Below are 9,525 nucleotides of genomic sequence, written 5' to 3'. Positions count from 1 at the left end.
TGCTTCCCGCGGCGCAGCAGCTTCGGCTGCAGAGAGTGGTCGAAGTGTCGGTCGGGGCAGACTCGCTTGTTCACCATGAGGCCGCCGAAGGTGGTGCCGTGGCGGCGGCTGGTTGGGGTCTCCTTCGGGATGTACACGGCCGAGGAGATCAGGTGAGGATGCATGGCAGGCGGTGGGTTCGCCTCCCTTGGGGCTGCTATTGAGGACTACAACTCCCGGCGTGCCTTGCGCCAGAATGCCGGCAGGCCTCGGCGGGCTGTAGGCGCGCCGCCTGCTGGGAAATGTAGTCCGGCTGCGCCGTGGCCCTCACCAGCTGCTGCGATGGCGGCAACTGAGTGCCCTCCGGTCATTGAGCCTTGGGGGGGGCTGCTGGACTCTCTGTGAGGCTCTCAGACCCATTGCGTGGCCTGGGGCCGCTGGAGGTCTTGGAGGAGATTGGGGAAGGGCTGTGGGAGCCGGGGCTGATTCCTTGTGTGCGACTGAGGGAGGCTGGGGGAAAGGGTCTGTGAGGAGGCCGGGGGGTCCTCTCAGGAGAGCCCCTCGCTGGCAATGGAGTCGGGGGGAGCATGGCCGTGTCCTGCCAGGGGCAGAGGCACAGGGTGCGGCATAAACTCACGTTGTGAGGGCGAAGGTTGCCCCTCTCTTGAGGGGCCTCCCCTGAGGGGGGGGGTGTTGGCTTCCCCCCACCCCCTGCACCTCAGCGCCAGCAGAGCCTGTCAGAGCCTGGAGGAGCCCTGTGCTGGTAAGGTTGGGCATGTTCCTTGGTGGACAGAATCCTGGAAACGCGGCCTGGGATCTGATCCTGAGTGCGGCACAGAAGAGACTTTTCTGGTTTCAGTGCGGGGAAAACGTTCAGATATTTTATCACCAGTGTATCTTTGTTGCAGAGGGTTTTGTGTGGCTTTTTCCAGGAGGTAGAACGTCTCCTGGAGTTCTAGAGAGCTGTCAGCATTTCTTTAGCGTTGGTGTGACGTTAGCACTGTGTGTAGTCAAGGACATGCAGCTGTCATTGTCTAGGTGTTTGTGTTGGTTTTATACCTCTCCCACTGCTTGAGAGGACACACAGACAAAAGTACTTGACTTCTTAATAGAATGGCTAAAGATGTAAGAAATATTTTCTGTGATATGAATGATTGCACGCAGACAATGAAATCAATGATACAGAAATTCCCATTGCATGCGCAGAGTACCTTCAAAAAGATGTTTTAATCAATAAAAAACAATCGTACAGATACTAAATGTCAGTGCTAGTTGTACCATTCAAGTGCATATCATGTGGCTGTTTGCTGCCACTGATTTTTGTTCTTTTCTTTCAACTTCAGGAAACTGAGTGTAAAACCCATAACAAATCCTCAGTATTTGGATAATACAGGGAATCCAGCCATTAATGGACTGTACGACTTGGCTTTGGGACCTCCAGACTCCAAAGAAGTGTGTGCAACTTGCATACAGAACTTCAGCAACTGCCCTGGTCATTTTGGCCATATAGAACTGCCTCTGACTGTCTACAACCCTCTGTTTTTTGATGTATGTATGCTTAATTATTGTCTTGCTGGTGAAATGGGTGATGGTGTTCAAGCTGTCACACGGTTTGTAGCCTTTGAAAAGAGAAAAGGTGCCGACATCTGTTTTCTCTCTAAGTTTAAGTGTAATAACAGCAAGTGTAGTAGAAAAAGTTTGTTGTGTCATGATAGTTCAATACAGATAGACTCAGACTTCTACAGAATACACATCTTGTTGTAACTAATACTTTACTCGATACTGACAAAGAAGAGAGGGGGAACGTTGATCACTGAATTGTATAACTGACTGTAGGGTCTCATGCCTTAATTAAATGGATGGCACAGTAAAAATTATTAGTTATTGCCTTTAAACAACTAGTATAAACTTACATGAACAGCTACCTACTTTTGCCTGAGGATCTCCAAGTGCTTCCTGGAGTTTCAGGCCTTGGGTTTTGCTCCGAAAAGCTGTGTTGTTCATTCTGCCTAGTAGGCCCTCTTATTCCAGAATAATTTATTCTAGAAACCTGGATCAATGTGGATAGAACCCAACAACCTATCTAGTAAGATGCTGAGTGACATCACATATGTGCCAAATATATGGAAGAATATAGTGTTGCAAGTTTGCTGGCAGCAGAGCATTGAAAAATGCTAAGCTATATAGAAATCCATCAGTCTTTTTAATAAAAAAAAAAAAAAAAAAAAAAGCCTGTCGAGAAGATTTCCTGCCTCTGGAAGTCAGACACATGTGCTTCTCATAGCTTTACAACTATTGCATTTATGTGATATGTAGGATACCTAATGTAGAGCAGAGATTTGACTTAGTGTGCATCTGTCAGGGCAGGTGTTGCAAGCTTGTTTTGAAAGCTGCTGGTGATGGTAAAACTGCACATTTCTCCAAAGTGCTTCACGTGGGTGTTTTTTCAAAGGGTCATCTTTTAAATATAGAAGGATTCCTGCCTGGAAGGGTAGGATTTGCCTTATTTTGGTCTTCTGAAAGTTAGATGCGTAATCTGATGTACTTTTTAGCTTGTTCTGGAGTCTGAGGAGTTGGGCTATTTGCAGAGGAAGATTCATCTAGCCTATAACAGGAACCTGAGCTGGGATGAATTTCCCTCCTGAGGTGCCGATCTCCCCATTTACAGTAGCTGGTTCCTGCATAGGCTATTAATTGAGACTAAAAACCTCACTTTCAGATGACTGAAGTTAGATGAGGTCCGTCCCACTTCTAGTCTTGTCCTAGCTTTGAAGTAAAATACTTGTATTTGACCAAGGAATACAATCATGCAGCAGTAATTCCTAGCCTTCAGGCCACTCATGCTGTGTGCAGCTAAAGCAAATTGTGTGCAGAGATACACTGAATAATAAAAACCACTGATATTTTCCCGAAGTTTGAGAAGAATGTGGTTGGATGAAGAATCTTGAGGGACACTGATAGTACTTGTGACCAGAACTTTTCATTTTACTAGTGTGGAGTTTTGGGTACCATATTGTCTGTCATGGGAGAAGCCGTTAGAAGCTGTAATCACAGTGCTACGTAAGAGCAGCCTTGGTCCCAGAGTTGCTGTAGATATGACAAGCTTTTCCTGTATCTGTTATGTAGACAGCCTGCAGATAGTTTGTCTACAGATCATGCTTTGCATATGAGTTTGTGTGGTTGAAAGAAATTTTTTCAGTCCTATTCTTTATGATTAAATTTAACGATTAGTCTAATTTCCCAATTATAGTAGCACTTTTAAGTTCAAACAAATCTATCTACTTGCTTACTGTGCAAGCTAGTAAATCTGCCAGGATAACTTTTTTTCGCCTTATTTTTTCCAGAAATTATACCTTCTAATTCGGGGTTCTTGTTTAAATTGTCACACGCTGACATGTGCTCGAGCTGTGGTTCACTTACTGTTAAGTCAGCTGAAGGTTCTGGAGAGAGGGTTGCTACATGCTGTCCATGATCTTGAAGTCATTCTGAACAGGGCAAGTACTGTGTATTTCTCCAGTCCTTTTTGAGTTGATAGTCCTGCAACTATAGAGCTGTCCCAATTTCTTTTATTCTGTCTCTTAGTTTTTAGAGCAATGTGCAGATGCAACAGGCTCAGAAATTGAAGAAGAGTTAAATCACCATGTTCAGGAAATATTAGGAAGTTATCAAGTAAGAGATCAGTGTTCAAATGTAAGTACAATCAGTGCTTCTCCTGGGATCTCAGGTTTTGTCCTCTTAAAATAGCAATGTGCAGAAGAAAGACTGTCTTTGACTATGTAGACTCTAGATTTTGTTCTGGAGTTCTGAACTCTTTTATATTTAGAGGGCTTTCTGGGTGAAATGTCTGAAATTAAGCTTAAAAAGGTTTTATTTCCTATCAGTATAACTATTAGGTTTCTGGAAAATACACTTCGTGTAGGGGAACATTTTGATGGTGTAAATGTCATATAAAAATAATCTGATACTGCTGTCAGTACATTACCTACAGGTGTTGATACTTCTCTGTATGATGCTCCAGCTGTTTTGAGCTGCAGAACATTTTTGAGAACTCGTGCATACAGCAAATTTGCAGATTTACTTACAGTGAAATTTTTAGAGAGTTATGTAATTGAATTCTTATTTCCATTTAAATGCAGTTTAATGTACTTTGTTAGCTAAAGGAAAATATTAGTGAAGAAGATATTTAAAGGTCTAACATCTTAGAGCAGATTTGTTTATAAGCCAAGTTTAATTCCTTAATCACTTGTTTCAAAACTAACCTTGAGCACTTTGTAAATCATACATTCATGAGCAGTCAAAAAAAGGTGATTTTTATCAATCTTCTACCTTCTTAAATCATCATTAGAGAAAAGCTTTAAAATTCAGTACTGACTTGAAAAATGAAGACTATTTATGAAATAAATTTAAAAAGGAGGGTGGTGAGCATTGAGGGGGTGTATGTTTCCAGCAAATATGGGAGGATGATGGCAGAACACTAGGGATCAAGGAATGAATTAAATCAATAGAAGGATGTGTGTGCATTGATACTAATAATGTTTGTGTTGATGGTTAAAGTTAATTGTATAGTGTTTAATGAATTCTTCATGTCAAATGTTTTTAATTTATTTTTATGATTTTCATTATATTTAAGTATGTCTTTTTTTTTTTTTTTCCTATTTTTTCTTTATCAGGTCAAAAATGTATGTGAGTGTAGAAATAAACTGATTACACAGTTCTGGAAAGCACATATGAGTTCAAAGAAATGCCCAAACTGCAAGTAAGTTTAACTACATGAGGAAGTAAATAGCTGGTGTAAAGTTAAATTTTGTGAGCATTTGTATTAACTTTTATCTGCCTTTCCCGGTTTTCTTTTTTTGCCTTTAAGATCTAGGAGATCACTGGTGCGAAAGGAGCATAACAGCAAGCTGACAGTAACCTATCCTTCTACAGTGCACCATAAATCAGGGGAGGAAGGCATTCTGGATGAGCCAGCAGGTAAAATTTTTGTCTTCTACTCAAATACGTTTGCACTTATTTTCCTGTATTTAAGGTGCACAGATTCCTAGCAGTGACTATGCACTTGTGACTCATTTATAAAAAATTTAAATAAAACAATAAGCTCAGCAGTAAGGGAGTACCCAACTCCATTAAATTTCTCTATTTGCAAGCCCTCTGTGCTTTTGCAGCTTTGAGTGCCTGTATGTCAGGAAAAGAAGTACAAAAGCACAATCTGTGTCAGCTAATGTGGTTTTGGGAGTTTCATTTTTGGCAGGTAGATGATTTTCTGCTAGATTTTTAAAATAGAGAGACTAGATAAAAAATCAACTAGGGGGAAAATGACTAACCTTACTTCAGAAGGAAAATCAGGTAATCCTAAGTCTTATGGAAGAATTTCCTCTTAAAGAGGAAAGGACAGAAAAGAAAGTAGGTGACACTTTTCAGTCTTAATTAACCCGGTGTTTGGATCACTTTAAACTTACTTTTTGCTCTTGTGGTATCCTTGATCCTTTACACAACCAGGTAGAATCAAAACGGATTTGTGGGTTATTTAACCCTTAGAAAAGATTTATATAGAGAGCTTTTTCCATTTGCTGGTCTGTGGTTTAAATACTAGATTAAATCTCTGGAGTTGTGACTGAAGAAGCACAACATCAGTGATGGGTTTTAAAGCAGAAAGGTCAGATCTCTGCTTTAACATCCTATCCATAACACATTCAACAAAGGCAGGAAAGTTTGCATATCCCAGCGTTACTACTTTTGAGTGACAACTGTGATTTCACTCCATTAAATTGTAGGGTACTACTTTGGGCTTTTTATTTGAGCCCCTTTAGGACTGTTCAAAGTCTGGGAATGTGTTTTGTTGTGCTAGTAAAAAAAGAGTTGATCTGGAAGGTCTAATGAGTTGCCAGATTTAGAATACCTTGCCTTCCCACAAAAAGCTTCAAAACTAGCCGTATTCTCGCAGTCTCTGTTAGCATTCACAGCTAAAGTAGGAGTAAGAAATACATTCCTCCTCTCAGTGTTCAAAGACCAAGGCTGTAACACCACTTGATGACTTTCATTACAGTGAAGTATTACACCTTCTGAAATGGGATGGGCTATACAGTTATGTACATTCTGCCTAGCTTGTCACAGTTGCTCATTGTATTGAATCCTGGAGGGAGTACTTTTAACCTTGGCATTGATGCATTCATGTTTAAGGGATGGAAGGGGTTTTTATGTGAAGGAAGGGGGAATTGAAGTTTCAGTGTGGAAAAATCTGGATTTCTGGACCTTAGCCAAAAGAAGAGTAGGAAACTTTACCTGAGGTCTTGGGAGAACTGCTTTTTTTCAAGTCATGTACTCTGGCTTCCCTGGGACACAAGGGGCTGACCTGCAAGAGAGGTGGGAATTGAGACCTAAAATCTCTGGGGCTTTTTTTGTTTGTTTGTTTTAAAAAATGATCTTTCTGCTTTTCAGTAGCAAAACCACGTGTTTTCCTTCCCTGCTGAAATACAGCTAGCCCAGACTCTAACATATAATATAGATGGATTGCTGACTGTTGCTATTGTCTCATCCAGTTGTGTATTTCATGGGAACTTTGATCTCAGTGGTAATACTTGAATCCCACTTCTGTGTTCTCCAGCTGCAGGTTGACTCTTGATTTGTGTTTTGGTCAGTGAATGAGATCATTTGAAGAAGGGGTCCAGCTCACCATTAATCAAATAAAGCATACACTTTATGTTAAAGTTGAGTTTTGTTTCAATTACTTATATTGATATCCATTAATCACCAAAATGGCTTATTTTTTCATACTGGGAAGGCTCTTTCTTTAGTTAATTTCATATTCCCAAAGCAAACATTTCAATGATAATTCTAATGTAGATGTTAGCCAGTATTTCCATTCCTTCTCTGAGCTGGAAGAACTTACCATTGTAAGCAAAAAACCCAACTTTCAACATAGTATCTTGTGATTTTTTTTTTTTAAATAATTTTTTAATTATTATTGTTTTTATTTATTTATTTATTTTCCAGCTATTGATGAAAGCCAGTTAGGGAAGAGAGGATACCTGACGCCAATGACTGCCAAGGAATACATCCTGGCTCTGTGGAAGAATGAAGGTAATGGTTGTTAAGAGCAGCATTACTTTGTGTTCTGTATCACTTAGGGGACAAAGGTTGCAACTGTTCCTGTATGAACTCCTTGCCAAATCTTTGCCTTTTGCCTTAAGGGCTTCTGGCTGCAAGATAGATTTTGTGACAGGAGAACTGGTAGCTAGTGAATGCAGAGAGCTGGATTCAATGAATAGTTTGATCAACTATTCTCAAATTGTGGCTCCCCACAAATCACGATTGTTGTTTACAGAGAATTTGATGTTTGTATAGTGCTGCACCTAATATTCCCCACAGTTACATTGGTTAAAGACTGAGAATGTATTTAGTGGTCTCTTCTTTTGAGTTCCCTGTACTCTGAATCTGTCTGCAGTTGCCAGGAAAAAACGAAGCAGTTTCATGTATCAGTCACAGCTAGTAGCTGGAAACTGTTTCTTCCTGCTGTTTTGCTTTTTTCTTTTGCTATACTCTATATTTCTGTTCAGAGTTGTTTCTAAAAAATCATGTATATGACCAAAAAGAACAATGGCAATTCTTTCTAAAGTATGCCTAAATGTTTTTATTTTAAACAAGCTCGCTAGTGTTTAACTTAGCAGATTCTTTCAACTTGATTGCCCAAATGCATCTGGGGGTTTGGATACCCAAACAATAGCAGTGATAATGAGTTTATCTTTTCTATTGTATATTTTTAGGTTTCTTTTTGCGTTATCTCTTCCCTGGGATGGATCCCCATGAGAGTTCGGGATTCAGTCCAGACATGTTTTTTTTAGATCTACTTGTGGTTCCACCTTCAAGGTAAAATTTCCCAAAAAAAACTTTTGTAGAAATCATGGGGTTTAGCACATACTTTTTGCAGGAGTTGGAGATGCAAACACCTATAGTACAGACACTGGTCTGCTGAAGTGTCAGTGGAGTGTTAAAAAAATAATAATAATAAAAATCACAGCAGTAACTCATGATAAGTTTTACTGTAACTTCAAATAAGTCTGTTAAAGGACTAAAATACTAATTATTTAAAAACATATTTTAGTATTAGTATTTTAAATTATTATAGAGTATTATACTCGTATAGTACTGGTAGAATTTTTTGTTAAGGAATCATTCCTCTTTTATGACTGTCCCAGTATAATATGTGAATTTTTAAATGCTTACAGTTAGTTTATAGGGATTATTTTTCATGCTTTGAGGACTTACCTTAGAATGTTTGAAGTTCATCATGCTACTTTCAGTGGCTTTAATATTCTAAAGTAATTTTTATCTGTTCTAGGTATCGTCCCATAAATCGTGTTGGAGACCGACTGTTTACAAATGGTCAGACTGTGAACTTGCAGGCTGTCATGAAAGATGCCAAAATGATACGGAAGCTCTTGGTTCTCATGGCAAAAGAACAATGCCAGCCAATAAAAATCACAGAAGAAGAAACACAAACAGTAAGAATTGCTCATTACTTTATTCTTTGCTTTTTGGATATGTGAGTTGAACTCAGGTGGGCTCCTGTTTAAACTGTTCCAATAACAGTTTTTGCCTGGGCAAAATGGAGTATGTGCCATTGGAGATGTTCTCCATAGCTTTTTTTTTTTTCCCCTCTCATGCCTCTTTCTGCTCACCCACCTGGTGCAAAGGGAAAAACATTTCATGCAGACTCCTTTAGTCATGGTTTTTGTATTAGATTACTGTATATGAGACGTAATGGGCTCCTGTTACTGGAGGAAGCACAAACAGTTCACAATAAAACTTTTCCAGCATCTCATCGAATGAAAAATGATGGAGGGAAAAAAGCCACTTTATCTTCTAAGCCTAGTAGAGTCAATTGTGATCATGGTTGTTTTCGACCATTGATGTCTAAATAGAACCAAAAAATTCACAAATAACATTAATTAGTAACAAAGCTTGTTTGCTACCGACCAGTTCACATGGTCATATAGTGGTAAATAATAATGCATGTCACCATGTCTCTCTTCATATTTGTTCATGAATTGTATTATTGAGGGTTCTTTGATACTGGACTTAGTTTCGGCTGAACTTGATTTACATCTTAAGTGTAAAACATTTTGAAAATATTTTTAGTTACTCAGAATTTAGCCACTAGGTGGAGATATGTTCTTAAAACATTTGACAGAAGGTTAATGCATTTCAGATGTGACTGCTATACTGACTTTTAGACTGTGAGAATAAAGTGATGTAGGTGATAAAAGCTCTTGGATTTACATTATTTTTATCTAAGAATAGGACTTTCTGATAGCACAGTGATTTGTAGCACAGACTGACTAATCAGTAACATCTAATTTGGAAAGAGGACTGTCACTTACCAGGAGATGATTGATTAGCAATCATCTTTTAAAATCCCACTGGTATATGTAGCTGTGGTGTTTGGAGATCTCCTGTCCAAGTCAGTTTCTAAAGCTTGACAGCAGACTTGTCTGAGACACTTGGTTGTAATAATTCAAAAGTTAGCTTTACATTGTTAATGCTTTT

At 39.2% G+C, this 9,525-nt stretch overlaps 1 protein-coding gene across 1 annotated transcript in view; it reads left to right on the top strand.

Moving 5' to 3' along the window:
- Positions 1-4: 4 nt before the first annotated feature.
- Positions 5-9,525, top strand: part of POLR1A (polymerase (RNA) I polypeptide A, 194kDa) — a 35,025-nt gene continuing 25,504 nt past the window's right edge. Inside the window, exons 1-9 of the mRNA XM_010577639.1 lie at positions 5-152; positions 1,323-1,527; positions 3,324-3,473; positions 3,562-3,669; positions 4,650-4,735; positions 4,844-4,953; positions 6,973-7,059; positions 7,743-7,845; positions 8,318-8,480. Coding sequence (XP_010575941.1) covers positions 76-152; positions 1,323-1,527; positions 3,324-3,473; positions 3,562-3,669; positions 4,650-4,735; positions 4,844-4,953; positions 6,973-7,059; positions 7,743-7,845; positions 8,318-8,480 — 1,089 coding nt within the window. The 5' untranslated portion in view covers positions 5-75. The remainder of the gene's footprint in view (positions 153-1,322; positions 1,528-3,323; positions 3,474-3,561; positions 3,670-4,649; positions 4,736-4,843; positions 4,954-6,972; positions 7,060-7,742; positions 7,846-8,317; positions 8,481-9,525) is intronic.

This window comes from Haliaeetus leucocephalus, unplaced genomic scaffold (assembly GCF_000737465.1).
Source record: "Haliaeetus leucocephalus isolate CR32 unplaced genomic scaffold, Haliaeetus_leucocephalus-4.0 Scaffold51, whole genome shotgun sequence".
NCBI classification, from domain to species: Eukaryota; Metazoa; Chordata; class Aves; order Accipitriformes; family Accipitridae; genus Haliaeetus; species Haliaeetus leucocephalus.
Note: the sequence above shows the minus strand (reverse complement) of the source record. Positions and strands in the feature narration are given on the sequence as shown.